The sequence below is a fragment of the Xenopus tropicalis genome, chromosome 10 (assembly GCF_000004195.4).
Source record: "Xenopus tropicalis strain Nigerian chromosome 10, UCB_Xtro_10.0, whole genome shotgun sequence".
NCBI lineage: Eukaryota > Metazoa > Chordata > Amphibia > Anura > Pipidae > Xenopus > Xenopus tropicalis.
The window spans coordinates 1,859,028-1,875,084 of record NC_030686.2 but is presented as its reverse complement, the minus strand read 5'-3'; the positions used below and the strand labels follow the sequence as shown (position 1 = coordinate 1,875,084).

General features: G+C 48.9%; 1 protein-coding gene across 1 annotated transcript in view; it reads right to left on the bottom strand.

The window, feature by feature from the left end:
* The window catches only part of LOC100491469 (tyrosine-protein kinase Srms), an 18,702-nt gene extending 3,864 nt beyond the window's left edge, over window positions 1-14,838 (bottom strand). The window contains exons 1-7 of the mRNA XM_031894579.1: window positions 14,320-14,838; window positions 9,746-9,867; window positions 8,974-9,137; window positions 2,339-2,480; window positions 2,062-2,220; window positions 923-1,104; window positions 20-216 (exon numbers count right to left, since the gene is read on the bottom strand). Of these exons, the coding sequence (XP_031750439.1) occupies window positions 20-216; window positions 923-1,104; window positions 2,062-2,220; window positions 2,339-2,480; window positions 8,974-9,137; window positions 9,746-9,867; window positions 14,320-14,657 (1,304 nt within the window). The 5' untranslated portion in view covers window positions 14,658-14,838. The remainder of the gene's footprint in view (window positions 1-19; window positions 217-922; window positions 1,105-2,061; window positions 2,221-2,338; window positions 2,481-8,973; window positions 9,138-9,745; window positions 9,868-14,319) is intronic.
* Between the last annotated feature and the right edge of the window lie 1,219 nt (window positions 14,839-16,057).

Sequence of the window (16,057 nt, the reverse complement as noted above, 5' to 3'; positions counted from 1 at the left end):
TAAGGGGCCCATGATTTGCTGGTTGAATATGTTGGTTCCTTTTGTATTTTGGGGCTCACCTTGGTAGGGCATCTGTCCCAACATGTAGACTTCATACATGACAATGCCATATGACCAAACATCAGACTTTGTAGAGTATATGCTGCGTGTCAGCACCTCAGGGGCAGTCCATTTAATTGGGATCTTGATGTTTCCTTGCAGTGAGTATAAATCATCCTAAAAATGTGTCAATAGCAAAGATTGTTTATGATTGAAAATGAAAAGAGATACAGGAGGACATACATTCATGGAAAAGTGATAGAATTGAAATTGGTTGCACCCCAACATAACTTGGCTGTTGCCTTCAGTAGCAACTAGCCCACCATTCATCCAACATTGGCTGGACTCTTTCTTCTATATCCCCAGCCCACAACAACATACATTGCTAGGACTCTCTTACAAGAAGTCAGTTTTGGCTGAGGGGCATTATGGCTTTCCCCTAGACTGTACACTGAGATACCATAAAATTATAGCACCATAGATATCTTCCTGTACTAAGCCCATCTAAGCGAGAAGATATTAGTGGACCTTATTTTCTTCAGAAGCTGGACCTTAGAGAAGCTTAAGTTAGAGGACCTTAGGTTCTTCAGAAGAGGACAGCAACCTTTACTTTGCTTGGCTGAATCTACAGCGACTGACCTTGAGTATTCTGGCCAACCCAACTTTGGCTGAGGGGCGTTATGGCTTTCACCTAAAATGTACATTGAGATGCCATAAAATTATAGCACCATAGATATCTTCCTGTACTAAGCCCATCTAAGTGAGAAGATATTAGTGGACCTTATGTTCTTTAGAAGCTGGACCTCAGTGGAGCTCAAGTTAGAGGAACTTCAGAAGAGGACAGCAACCTTTACTTTGCCTGGCTAATTCTACGGTGACTAACCTTGAGTATTCTGGCCAACCCAAAATCCGCCACCTTGCACACCAATTTCTCCCCCACAAGCACGTTGCGGGCGGCCAAGTCTCGATGGACAACATGCTCCTTCTCCAGAAACACCATCCCCTCTGCCACCTGAGAGATGATGTGCATGAAACTACCGGCTGTTAAATGTCGTCCTTCGGTACCTGCAAGGATAGAAAACCGAGAGTATGGAAGGTCTGTAATGGCACCATCACACCTAATACATGTTTATTGTTTTCAAAAATAAAATTTCTAATGAAATAGATGTTTTTGGCTCTAGATTACAGTCATCCATAAAATACCAATACTTACCCCTCATTCACTTATTCACTCTATTTGACTAAATGATGGCTGCCTCTCATCCTTACATTCTTGCTGCCCCCTATGGAACTTTCTCCAAGCCCATTTCTTAATGTTTCCATTCATCTCCATTTCCATTGGGAGTTGGACTGAACATAGGGAGCAGCAGGGAAAAAAGTATGTGCTCCTCTTTAATTGGGGGGTTGAAGTGCTTTGGAGTTGGACTGCCTTCCATCTTTTAAGATTTTTAACCCCGTTCCTGTTCAAAATGAAGACCCTATGTTGTATCCACCACCAATTATACATCTGTTTCTTACCCCATATTTCCACTAGGTGTTTTGTAAACTTTAAAAAAGTTGGCACTGAAGAGAACCCTAGCACCAGGGCCGCCATCAGAAATCATGGGGCCCCTCACAACAACATTTTCTGGGCCCCCCCTCCTCCCACACCCCACCCCCAATGGCCCCTCCCCAGTGACCCCTCCCATCAGTACAAAGGACACAGACACTGGTAACCAGGGCCCCCCCTACAACATTGGTAGCCAGGGGAGCACCAATTTCTATTCATTAACATTCATTGAACATGGGGCTTGGCTGGACGTTATTACAGTTTTATGTAGGGTAATGTCAAATATATATTGCTCTATGGAAATGCACTGGGAGTGGGAGGGGCTTGAGGGCGTGGCTTAGTAAAAAAAAATTGCAGGCTGTTCTATACAATATGCAACTCTGTCTGTGCCCTCAAATTTCAAAATGAGGTACATTACAGAGGGTAAGTGGGATGGGCGCCATCTTGTTTTGCCATAGGGGGTTCGTACTGACCTCTCAGGAACTGCAGGAGGCTTCCTTTAGACATGAGCTCAGTGACTATATAGACCGGTTCTCCTACTGAGCAAACTGCATAAAGTTGGATCAGGTTCTTGTGACACAAGGTCTTGAGGGCATTGACCTCCTTCTTAAAATCACTCTCGTTGATGTTGTCTGCAAGATCGAGAATCAAACAAATATATTTACCCCCATAGATATTTATTTTTTGCTCTTAGTAATACAGAATTACAAATCTTAAATGTAGAAGAGCCTTAGTCCTCTGGGCACTAACCTTGTTTGAAGGTCTTTATGGCCACTTTATCCTTGTTATTCCAGAGGCCTTCCCATACTTCTCCGAAATTCCCTGCTCCCAGTTGCCTAACCAGCTTGAACTCACTGCGAGGCCTTTCCCACTGGTCTCTCTGATAGGCAACCTACAAGAACATCATTACTGAAACCTGAGGCGACCATGATTTCCCTCTTCTTTCCCTTATTATCAGGGACATTGTAGCACAGGGCTGTCTGAAAATACCTGCCCAGAGAAATTCAGCAACAACCAACTAAAATACTCTTCATCTTAAGCCAACTACTAAAATACTCATCATCTTAAGCCAACTACTAAAATGCTCTTCATCTTAAGCCTTTCCAGGGGCACATTGCTGTCTTCGTTCAAACACACATCATATCTTTAATTGCAAGTCTTGTCTGAATCCTCCATCCCATTTCTTCGTCCTCCATCCCTTTCTCTCAGTCCTACACCCCTCTCTGTGGACCCTACATCCATTTGTCTGCACTGTACATCCCTTTCTCTGGCTCCTACATCCCATTTCTTGGCCATCCTCCTGGTCAACATAAAAACACTTGCTGATGGGTATTCCTCTGCGGGTTCCCAGCCTGGACAGAAGAAATGGTTAATTTTACAAGGCTGTAAATCCCTCCCCCTTCTGGCTCCCAACAGTCTTTTTTCTTCTGTCCCAGCCTGGGTTCAGATTACTCTCCTCACTCTAATCATCTAACCGGTCTTTCTTTCTTTTTTATTTACAGGTAAAATAAGTGCAACTTACTTAGATTACCGGGCACAGTTCTGTTGGCTCTCTCTGCCCTGTCCTGCATGGCAACGGCATTGCCTGGAGGGGTAGTTCCCATGGTGATCTTGGGGACTGTTTGTGCTGCGATACGCAGCTCCTGCTTGCGCTTGGCGCTTCTGGGTCGCGTGGCCTATACTTTAAAGCAGATTTGAGCCAGTCCGCGGACGCCCTTGCTTGCAGCGGATATGGAACCGGCTGCCTCTAAAAGAAACGCTCATAGGGCTGAGTAAGTAGGATTTCATCTCCATTTCGAAAAGAGCCCATACTGTTTATTTGCCCCTGTGGATGAGCCCAGTAGAAAGAGAGACCATCAGGAGTCTCACAAACCTGCCTTGAAAGATAAAAGGATTTGTAAGGACTGCCTTTCTGTCTAAGGAGTTTGATTCTACAGTTAAAGATACAGAAGCTCCATCCACTTCTTCTTCTCCCTTTCCAAGCCAGCAGTCTCTCATGCTATGGATTAAGGAAGCAGTCTCGCAAACTATTAAAGAGACAGTGCAGGCAACTTCTGAAACTCCTATTGAAAGCTCAAGTTCTATTGTTCAGGATATTTCATCTGATGAAACTTCTTCCTCTGAGGATGAGGAGACTGGGGAGGAGATTTCACTATTTGACCAAAGACACTTCAATTCCTTAATTAAGGCTGTTAAGCGAACCCTGAATTCAGAGGAGGCAGAGCAATCATCTACCTTCCTCCTGTTTGGTAAAAAGCCTGTTTTCCCTATTCATAAGGAGGTGCAAGATATGATTCAACTGGAATGGTCTAAAATATCTAAGAGGATTCCAGTAGAAAAAAAGATTGAAAAGCTTTATCCTTTCACGAGCGATATCCAAGAGGTTTGGAACACACCTCCTTCAGTGGATGCCCCAGTGGCTAGACTCTCTAGGAAAACAGCTTTGCCAATTGACGATATATCTGCTCTGAAACACCCTATGGATAGGCGAATGGAGACTGAGCTCAGAAAATGTTATATGTCCTCCGGTGCGGCATTTAAGCCTGCGGTCGCACTCATAACCAAGGCCCTTTCCATATGGGCTGAGAATTTGGAGCAAGCTGTAAAAGCTCCTAGAGAGAAGATCTTGGAGGGCCTGGAGGATTTCAGGCTAGCTTCTCATTTTTGCCTGGAGGCAGCACTTCATCTAGTCCAGCTTTCTGCTCAGTCTATGTCCTTCAGAGTAGCGGCAGGTGGAGCCTTGTGGGTCAGATCTTGGTTTGCCGACACAGCCTCTAAAAATTCACCATATGAAGGCAATCGTTTATTCAGTAAGGCATTGGATGACATAATATCTAAATCCACTGGGGGAAAAAAGCACATTTCTTCCACAGACGAGGCGCTTCCGTGAGTCTTCCAGAAAGCAGTCAGATACTTTCATCAGACGAAGAGATGATGCTAAATCTTACCGGCCAGGAAGAGAGTATAGATCTTCTACCTGGCGTTCAGGACAGAGTGCCTTCTTTAAGTCCCCGAAGGTAAAGACACCTAGATCTCCCAAGCCCTCAACCAAGCAATGACGGTTCATTGGTCCAACCTCAGGTAGGAGCGAGGTTACTCACTTTTCAGGAGTTTTGAGCTACAGAAATTCAAGATGCCTGGGTAATCTCTACAGTTCAAAGAGGTTATTGTCTAGAGTTTCGGCAGACACCAGATAGAAAACATTTCGTTCCACCCGCTTTACCTCGCGATTCTCAAAAAAAAGAATTTCTTTTTCAATATGTACAACAGCTCATTCAGAAGCAGGCAATTGCTCCAGTTCCACCACAGGAGGAAAGATATGGATTTTACTCCTCTCTCTTTTTGGTAACCAAGTCTACAGGAAATCTACGCCCCATTTTAGATCTGAGGGAAATAAACAAGTTTTTAAAATGACAAACTTTCAAAATGGAAACACTAGCAACCATAAAGGCGGTGGTCCATCCGGGGGATTGGCTAGCCTCCCTGGATCTAAAGGACACATATCTGCACATCCCTATAGCTCAAGAACATCAAAGATTTCTTCGTTTTTGCCTCCAAGACCAGCATTATCAATTCCGGTGTCTCCCATTCAGCCTAGCTACTTCACCTCGCACCTTCACAAAGGTTTTGGTTGTGATCACAGCCAAGCTAAGAAGAGATGGTATAGAGATATACCATTATCTCGACAATCTTCTCCTAGAAGCAAGGAATGCAGTGACCTTACAGTCCAATCTCAGATAAACACCTTATTGGGGCTAGGGTCTCTGCCCAGGGAGAAGATAGATCACATCACTGGTCAAGTAACATAGTTCAGAGGGAAAGCTGCCACATCAGCGAGGAAGTTCATGAGCCTGTTAGGTCTCGTAACCTCAACTATCGGGCTTGTCAGATGGGCCAAATGGAAGATGAGACCTATCTAACTCTCTTTTCTGGCTCAATGGGACTCAGTGAGCCAGGATTGGTCTCAGGTGATCCGAATCACTGCGAGATGCAAGAGGCAGTTATCCTGGTGGATGATCTCACCTTCGCGGAGGTCTGCCTCCAGAATGGACAGAACTATTCACAGATGCCTCAGGCCTAGGCTGGGGAGCACATCTCCTGAATCTTTCATCTCAAGGCAGATGGATGGAGGATCTCTCAACAGTCCCGTCCAACATTTTAGAACTCAGATCGGTGTTTCAGGCACTTATTTCTTTCAAGGAGATTCTCCAGGGTTCCACGGTCAAGATAAGAACAGACAATGCTGCAGCCGCAGCCTATATCAGAAGGCAAGGGGGAACGAGGAGCAGGTCCCTGTTCAAGGAGGTTCTCCCCATTATGGAGTATTCTCCTGGATAATCACCATCTGGGGTTGTCCGGAAGTAGATCTAATGGCGACTCACTTGAATACCAAGCTCCCGACATTTTATTCCAGAGTCCCTTGTCCAGAAGCAGCAGCGGTGGATGCCTTATCGCAGAATTGGGAGAACCTGTTTGCTGAGGGTCCTGTTGAAGATCTGTTCGACGAGAATGAGAGTTATTGCAATTCTCCCGGATAGGCCAAGGAGGCCTTGGTATCCCTTGCTGAGAAGCCTTTCAGTCTCGCACCCACTATCTCTGCCGCAAGCCAGGGATCTTTTGATTCAGGGCAAGTGGGAACATCCAGACCCAGTGAATCTCAGTCTAAAGGCCTGGAAGTTGAGAGGCGGATCCTAAAGGAGTTAGGGTGCTCAGAAGCAGTCATCAATACACTGGTCAAGGCCAGAAAGGACAATAACATGTCTAAATACCATAAGGTGTTGGATCCTTTTGTTCTTGGGTGTTGGAGAGATCCTTAGATCCTATTCTACCATCCATAGTGGATATTTTAGATTTTCTGCAGACTGGTCTTGAGAAAGGATTAGGCATAAGCACACTTAAAGGTCAAGTTTCTGCCTTATCAGCCATTCAAGAGAAGAGGTGGTCCAAAGATCCGCTGGTAGAAAGATTTTTCCAAGCAGTAAACAGAATGCGGCCTACAACAAGAAACATATGTCCGGCCTGGGATCTCCTTCTCATTCTAAAAGCTCTATCACTGCCACCATTTGAACCTTTAAGCGTGATGTCCTGTTGGTTTATGACTCTGAAGACCTTCTTTATAGTAGAACTCACATCAGCTTGGAGAATTTGTGAACTTCAATCCCTTTCAGTTGATCCCCCATATACGGTGTTTCATGAGGGAAAGGTGGTACTAAGACCTAAGTACTAAGTTGCTTCCAAATTTCATATTAACGAACCAATTAGCTTACCCTCCTTAGATCCTCCTGTGACCTGTCAGGACCAATCATCTGCTCTAGATGTGGAGGAGTGTCTGAAAACTTACATCAGTAGAACCGAGAGCACCAGGAGGTCTAGAAGACTGTTTGTCGGCAGGGAAAAGAAAAGGAGAAGCAGCTTCTAGATCAACGTTAAGTTCTTGGATTGTCAAGACAATCTCTAAAGCATATGAAGAGCAGGGCAGAGCACCGCCTGGAGGAGTAAAGGCTCACTCTACCCGAGGTATGGCGGCCTCATGGGCAGCAGAGGCAGGAGTATCTTCAGAGATGATCTGCAAGGCAAAAACCTGCGTCACACCGAACACGTTTATTAAACATTATAAGTTGGACATTTTGTCCAGGTTGCAAGCTCAGTTTGGGCAACCTATCATTTCTTCAGCTATGGCTGTAAATTTAAAGAGTTAAGCATGATTTGATTCCCTCCCTTATTCAGTGAATTGCTTGAGTATAACCCATCAGTAAGTGTTTTTATGTTGACAGAGGATGGCCAGGAAAAGTGAAAAATTATTTCATACTTACCGAAATTTTCTTTTCCTGGCCCAGGGGTGGGACAAGCCGACCGGGCGCCCTAGGCAACCCGGTCGGCCAACTCCGCCCACCTCCCTGCCCCCCCCCCCTGAATGGCGCATGCGCGCCAAAGCACAGGAGGAGGTACAGGGGGGGCGGTGCGATTAGATCTGTCATTGCCTCCACCGCTAATGACAAGTGGAGGAGGCAATGACAAAGTAGCACTAGGGGTAGGCAGGAGAGGCTCCAGCCTGGCGCCCCTCAATCGTTGCGCCCTAGGCAGCTGCCTCTTCTGCCTACCCCTAGTTCCGTCCCTGTCCTGGCCATCCTCCTGGTCAACATACCCACCCAAATCTGGGACTTTATTATCAGACTGTTGGGAGCCAGAAGGGGGAGGGATTTATAGCCTTGTAAAATTAAACATTTCTTCTGTCCAGGCTGGGAACCAGCAGAGGAATACCCATCAGTAAGTGTTTTTATGTTGACCAGGAGGATGGCCAGGAAAAGAAAATTTCGGTAAGTATGAAATAATTTTCTCTTTTCTCTGTCCCTTTCCCTGGCACCTACATCCCATTTCTCCATCCCTTACTCTAGATCCTCAATCCCTTTCTCTGGCACCTACATCCCATTTCTCCATCCCTTTCTCTAGATCCTCAATCCCTTTCCCTGGCACCTACATCCCATTTCTCCATCCCTTTCTCTAGATCATCAATCCCTTTCTCTGGCTCCTACATCCCATTTCTCCATCCCTTTCTCTAGATCCTCAATCCCTTTCCCTGGCACCTACATCCAATTTCTCCATCCCTTTCTCTAGATCCTCAATCCCTTTCTCTGGCACCTACATCCCATTTCTCCATCCCTTTCTCTAGATCCTCAATCCCTTTCTCTGGCTCCTACATCCAATTTCTCCATCCCTTTCTCTAGATCCTCAATCCCTTTCTCTGGCACCTACATCCCATTTCTCCATCCCTTTCTCTAGATCCTCAATCCCTTTCTCTGGCTCCTACATCCCATTTCTCCATCCCTTTCTCTAGATCCTCAATCCCTTTCTCTGGCTCCTACATCTCTTTTCTCCATCCCTTTCTCTAGATCCTCAATCCCTTTCTCTGGCTCCTACATCTCTTTTATTCTGGGTCCTAAACCCATTTCTCTGGACCCTTAATCCATTTGTATGCACCCTTCATCCTTTTCTCTGGATCTTCCATGTCTTTCTCTGGATCCTCCATCCATTTCTCTGGGTTCTACATCCCTTTTTTCTGGGTCCTACATCAGTTTTTTTTGGATCCTCCATCCCTTTCTCTGGATCCTACATAAATATCTCTACTCCCTAGATCTCTTGCTCTGGATCCTCCACCCCTTTCCCAGGGGTCTCCCTTCTTCCCTTCTCCTCAGCATGTACATACTGGGGTTGATTAAAAACATAGGTGCTAAATAATTACCAATTAGATATTTCTTTTAGATATTTCCCAATTAGTTTAATGAAAAGAGATTGCGGATTGGTTGCTATTGGCTGAAACCATACAAACTGCAGATCTTGATACAATATCATTGTGCTGAGGACTCTATTGGTGGCTTTATACGCACCCACACGCAAGGCTTGAGCAATGGACTTTTGATGAGTTTCCAGTTTGTTTTATAGAAGTTGACGAGTTTCTCAATGGAGGCAAAGACTTTTTCATTCTGAATATAAAACTGCCCCCCGGGACTGACGCTGATGCAGAAGTGGGAGACTTTGTCCTCGTTGCGCACTGTGCGTGGGAAACATAACGGGACAAAATACAGAAAATTTCAATTTATCCGATTGCTCAGTTTTACTCTGGAATAGCAGCCAATCAGAGCTTTGCTTTCATCACTTTTACTATAAAATAAAAATTGAAAACAATTGATCACAATCTTGTGTGGCCATTAGATTGTAAGCTCCACTGGGGCAGGGGATGACGTATAATCTCTGTAGTGCTGCGTATAGTGGCAATAGTAATATATATAGTTCATAATAATATTAATATACTGTCATTTTAGGGTGACATTCCCCTCTAAATAGTGGGTGCAGTTAGACACATCCCAGTGGAGCCTGAGGCATTTGGGCCCATCTTGTTCCACATACACCAGGAGAAGAAATATTTTACCTCCTTTTAACCCCCCCTTTGTAAAGACTAAGGCTGCTATGTGAGCCCCCCACACCCTAACTGCGCATATCAGTGCTAATAGTGCTCATGTGTAGGCGCCCTCATAAAACTGACCCCCACTAAGCCCCCTATACTGTTCATCCTAACTGTAGTTTTTGTTATTAAAGAAAGAATGGGTGCACAGGAAAAAGAGTGTGGGGGTTCCCCCCCCGGAGAGTGAAGTAACGCACCAGATAGTGAGTAATGCCCGGGGGTGCTATCACTGGGGCGCACAAGGAACGAGCCATGGGCATTCGGAGAGCTAAAGAGAAGCCTTTCAGCATCATTGCGACTCGCCACTTCCATGTACCAACTGTAATAACAACAATAGGAGAGATAATGTCACACAGTGCTACAGAAGCCATGGATTCCAACAGGAAGACTCCCTGCTACTACTCCCATGATCCTCTGACAGGAAGGAGGGCAGGATACTCGGCTGTAGATGGAGGGGAATGAGCAGCAGGAAGGAGGGCAGGATACTCGGCTGTAGATGGAGGGGAATTAGCAGCAGGAAGGAGGGCAGGATACTCGGCTGTAGATGGAGGGGAATTAGCAGCAGGAAGGAGGGCAGGATACTCGGCTGTAGATGGAGGGGAATGAGCAGCAGGAAGGAGGGCAGGATACTCAGCTGTAGATGGAGGGGAATTAGCAGCAGGAAGGAGGGCAGGATACTCGGCTGTAGATGGAGGGGAATTAGCAGCAGGAAGGAGGGCAGGATACTCGGCTGTAGATGGAGGGGAATGAGCAGCAGGAAGGAGGGCAGGATACTCGGCTGTAGATGGAGGGGAATTAGCAGCAGGAAGGAGGGCAGGATACTCGGCTGTAGATGGAGGGGAATTAGCAGCAGGAAGGAGGGCAGGATACTCGGCTGTAGATGGAGGGGAATGAGCAGCAGGAAGGGAGCAGGATACTCGGCTGTAGATGGAGGGGAATTAGCAGCAGGAAGGGAGCAGGATACTCGGCTGTAGATGGAGGGGAATTAGCAGCAGGAAGGGAGCAGGATACTCGGCTGTAGATGGAGGGGAATTAGCAGCAGGAAGGGAGCAGGATACTCGGCTGTAGATGGAGGGGAATTAGCAGCAGGAAGGAGGGCAGGATACTCGGCTGTAGATGGAGGGGAATTAGCAGCAGGAAGGAGGGCAGGATACTCGGCTGTAGATGGAGGGGAATTAGCAGCAGGAAGGAGGGCAGGATACTCGGCTGTAGATGGAGGGGAACTAGCAGCAGGAAGGAGGGCAGGATACTCGGCTGTAGATGGAGGGAAATTAGCAGCAGGAAGGAGGGCAGGATACTTGGCTGTAGATGGAGGGGAATTAGCAGCAGGAAGGAGGGCAGGATACTCGGCTGTAGATGGAGGGGAATGAGCAGCAGGAAGGGAGCAGGATACTCGGCTGTAGATGGAGGGGAATTAGCAGCAGGAAGGAGGGCAGGATACTCGGCTGTAGATGGAGGGGAATTAGCAGCAGGAAGGAGGGCAGGATACTCGGCTGTAGATGGAGGGGAATGAGCAGCAGGAAGGGAGCAGGATACTCGGCTGTAGATGGAGGGGAATTAGCAGCAGGAAGGAGGGCAGGATACTCGGCTGTAGATGGAGGGGAATTAGCAGCAGGAAGGAGGGCAGGATACTCGGCTGTAGATGGAGAGGACTGAGCAACAGGAAGGAGGGCAGGATACTCGGCTGTAGATGGAGGGGAATGAGCAGCAGGAAGGGAGCAGGATACTCGGCTGTAGATGGAGGGGAATTAGCAGCAGGAAGGAGGGCAGGATACTCGGCTGTAGATGGAGGGGAATTAGCAGCAGGAAGGAGGGCAGGATACTCGGCTGTAGATGGAGGGGAATGAGCAGCAGGAAGGGAGCAGGATACTCGGCTGTAGATGGAGGGGAATTAGCCACAGGAAGGAGGGCAGGATACTCGGCTGTAGATGGAGGGGAATTAGCAGCAGGAAGGAGGGCAGGATACTCGGCTGTAGATGGAGGGGAACTAGCAGCAGGAAGGAGGGCAGGATACTCGGCTGTAGATGGAGGGAAATTAGCAGCAGGAAGGAGGGCAGGATACTTGGCTGTAGATGGAGGGGAATTAGCAGCAGGAAGGAGGGCAGGATACTCGGCTGTAGATGGAGAGGACTGAGCAACAGGAAGGAGGGCAGGATACTCAGCTGTAGATGGAGGGAAATTAGCCACAGGAAGGAGGGCAGGATACTCGGCTGTAGATGGAGGGGAATGAGCAGCAGGAAGGGAGCAGGATACTCGGCTGTAGATGGAGGGGAATTAGCAGCAGGAAGGAGGGCAGGATACTCGGCTGTAGATGGAGGGGAATTAGCAGCAGGAAGGAGGGCAGGATACTCGGCTGTAGATGGAGGGGAATGAGCAGCAGGAAGGGAGCAGGATACTCGGCTGTAGATGGAGGGGAATTAGCAGCAGGAAGGAGGGCAGGATACTCGGCTGTAGATGGAGGGGAATTAGCAGCAGGAAGGAGGGCAGGATACTCGGCTGTAGATGGAGGGGAATTAGCAGCAGGAAGGAGGGCAGGATACTCGGCTGTAGATGGAGGGGAATTAGCAGCAGGAAGGAGGGCAGGATACTCGGCTGTAGATGGAGGGGAACTAGCAGCAGGAAGGAGGGCAGGATACTCGGCTGTAGATGGAGGGAAATTAGCAGCAGGAAGAAGGGCAGGATACTCGGCTGTAGATGGAGGGGAATTAGCAGCAGGAAGGAGGGCAGGATACTCGGCTGTAGATGGAGGGGAACTAGCAGCAGGAAGGAGGGCAGGATACTCAGCTGTAGATGGAGGGAAATTAGCAGCAGGAAGGAGGGCAGGATACTTGGCTGTAGATGGAGGGGAATTAGCAGCAGGAAGGAGGGCAGGATACTCGGCTGTAGATGGAGAGGACTGAGCAACAGGAAGGAGGGCAGGATACTCGGCTGTAGATGGAGGGGAATGAGCAGCAGGAAGGAGGGCAGGATACTCGGCTGTAGATGGAGGGGAATTAGCAGCAGGAAGGAGGGCAGGATACTCGGCTGTAGATGGAGAGGACTGAGCAACAGGAAGGAGGGCAGGATACTCGGCTGTAGATGGAGGGGAATGAGCAGCAGGAAGGAGGGCAGGATACTCGGCTGTAGATGGAGGGGAATTAGCAGCAGGAAGGAGGGCAGGATACTCGGCTGTAGATGGAGGGGAATTAGCAGCAGGAAGGAGGGCAGGATACTCGGCTGTAGATGGAGGGGAATTAGCAGCAGGAAGGAGGGCAGGATACTTGGCTGTAGGTGGAGGGGAATTAGCAGCAGGAAGGAGGGCAGGATACTCGGCTGTAGATGGAGGGGAATTAGCAGCAGGAAGGAGGGCAGGATACTCGGCTGTAGATGGAGGGGAATTAGCAGCAGGAAGGAGGGCAGGATACTTGGCTGTAGGTGGAGGGGAATTAGCAGCAGGAAGGAGAGCAGGATACTCGGCTGTAGATGGAGGGGAATTAGCAGCAGGAAGGAGGGCAGGATACTCAGCTGTAGATGGAGGGAAATTAGCCACAGGAAGGAGGGCAGGATACTCAGCTGTAGATGGAGGGAAATTAGCCACAGGAAGGAGGGCAGGATACTCGGCTGTAGATGGAGGGGAATGAGCAGCAGGAAGGGAGCAGGATACTCGGCTGTAGATGGAGGGGAATTAGCAGCAAGGGCAGGAACCGGTAAGGAGGGGAAGCAGCAGGAAGGGAGCAGGATACTCGGCTGTAGATGGAGGGGAATGAGCAGCAGGAAGGGAGGCAGGATACTCGGCTGTAGATGGAGGGGAATTAGCAGCAGGAAGGGAGGGCAGGATACTCGGCTGTAGATGGAGGGGAATTAGCAGCAGGAAGGAGGGCAGGATACTCGGCTGTAGATGGAGGGGAATGAGCAGCAGGAAGGAGGGCAGGATACTCGGCTGTAGATGGAGGGGAATTAGCAGCAGGAAGGAGGGCAGGATACTCGGCTGTAGATGGAGGGGAATTAGGCAGCAGGAAGGAGGGCAGGATACTCGGCTGTAGATGGAGGGGAATTAGCAGCAGGAAGGAGGGCAGGATACTCGGCTGTAGATGGAGGGGAATTAGCAGCAGGAAGGAGGACAGGATACTCTGCTGTAGATGGAGGGGAATTAGCAGCAGGAAGGAGGGCAGGATACTCGGCTGTAGGTGGAGGGAAATTAGCAGCAGAAAGGAGGGCAGGATACTTGGCTGTAGATGGAGGGGAATTAGCAGCAGGAAGGAGGGCAGGATACTCAGCTGTAGATGGAGGGGAATTAGCAGCAGGAAGGAGGGCAGGATACTCGGCTGTAGATGGAGGGGAATTAGCAGCAGGAAGGGAGCAGGATACTCGGCTGTAGATGAAGGGGAATTAGCAGCAGGAAGGAGGGCAGGATACGTGGATGTTGGTAGAGAGGGGAATTAGCAGCAGGAGGCAGCTGAAGGGATAAATGAGGGGCAGATCATGCCTCAAACATATTGTCTGTATATCAAAGAATAACATCCTGTTAACTACACCTCCCAGCATCCCCTGTTAACCAGACGGATGCTCACTATGTCTCATCTACTGTTTACTCCCGAGTCAGCAGACAACAAATAATCTATGGAAGTCAGTAGAGCCCATTCTTCTACTGGACCTTCCTGCATTATAGCCCAAGGCCTTGGGGCCCCCACAGACTATCCACCCCACCCTTAGTAATTGGCATTCCCAAATCTTTGCCCACCCTTGAGAAGAGCCACTCGGGCATCTTGGAAGCTGCACTTCATATACTCACGGTTCCTGGATGGTGTAGTGACCCCCTGGGAGACTGGACTGGGCCACGTAGGAGGCCGGAACCAACCCACTTTCCATGTTGCCTGTTAGTTTCCTGGCCAAGATGTATTCACCTTCATCACTTATCATGCAGAGCTCTTCACCCTGCTCAATTGTCAGCTCATGGGTACTCCGAGCATTAAAACTGTACAGGGCTGTGACTCTGTCTGTCCTGGAGGGGTAATTATCCTGGATAACTAAATCAACTGTGGACACATATACCCCAGAGCGTTTAGGAGGCCAGATCCTGTCCCAAAGGCAGTTAAAGCAGGGTAAATGTTCCCTTAGAAAGGACTCCATGACGTAGGGAAAGTTCTCCAGCAAACCCAAGTCCTGGCCACCATTAGCCAACAAGAGAACGAGGCACCTCCACCAGAATGGACCTTCTTGCAGTTGGTTTAGTGGAGTTTGTGCTCGGGAAGAAGCTAAAAAGGGTTATTTTTCACCCACAGAACTTCCTCATTGGCTGCACAGAAAGCTGGAGATGACGTTCCTTCAGAAGCAAATGTGCCAGGAATGCAACCCAACCTGCTGCCCTATTGAACCGCGATATCCTTCTCCGAAAAGCAAGCGGCCTGCGGTCTCTTAAAGGGAAACAAGGTAAGCAGCAGATTCCTCCCATAGACTGTAAGCTCTGAGGGTCACATGTATTGTCATAGGACTTAGGGAGGTGTAATATTCACTGTAACTGACAGTAGGGTATGAGGGGGGTATGTGAGGGGAATCCGTTCTCTGGGGGGAGTGTCTCCCTCGGGCGCTCGGGAGTTGTACGTCGGCCCTTTAACTGCCGGCACGGAACTTTCTGATTTCTCATTAATATTTCACCAGAGACTGTAAATCCGACTCTGATAACAACAGGAGCCGTGGGTCCAGCAGTGACGGATACTAAAGGGGAAAACGCAACCAGGACTGTCTGAGGGGGGAGAGTGCCCCGAGGGGTAATAGTGCCTGAGGGGGGAGAGTGCCTGAGGCAATAAAATTCTAACCCAAGACTCTTCATCCGTTTTTAGATTACAACTCCCAGTGTAATTGCACTTCAATCTGATGGACTGGTAATGCTGGTCTTGCCCTTTAGATTCATTTGCCCTGCTGTCTCCACCTTCCCCTGCTGCCCCCACCTTGCCCTGCTGCCCCACCTTGCCCTGCTGCCCCCACCTTGCCCTGCTGCCCCCACCTTGCCCTACTGTCTCCACCTTGCCCTACTGTCCCCATCTTGCCCTACTGTCCCCACCTTGCCCTACTGTCCCCACCTTGCCCTACTGTCCCCATCTTGCCCTACTGTCTCCATCTTGTCCTACTGTCCCCACCTTGCCATACTGTCCCCATCTTGCCCTACTGTCCCCACCTTGCCCTACTGTCTCCATCTTGTCACCCTGTCCCCATCTTGTCCTACTGTCTCCATCTTGCCCTACTGTCCCCATCTTGTCCTACTGTCCCCATCTTGCCCTACTGTCCCCATCTTGCCCTACTGTCCCCACCTTGCCCTACTGTCCCCCTGGTGCTACAGCCCCTGCCACTCGCTCTCCTTACTATACACACTGTGCTACAGCCCCTGCCCCTGACACTCCCTCTCCTTACTATACACACGGTGCTAACACTTTCCCAGAAGTAAATACAATTGGCCGTCCCGGGGCAGAGCCAGTTGGGGCAGTTTGAGCCTATATACGGGACTAACCCCGATATGTTACAATTCCCAGCGT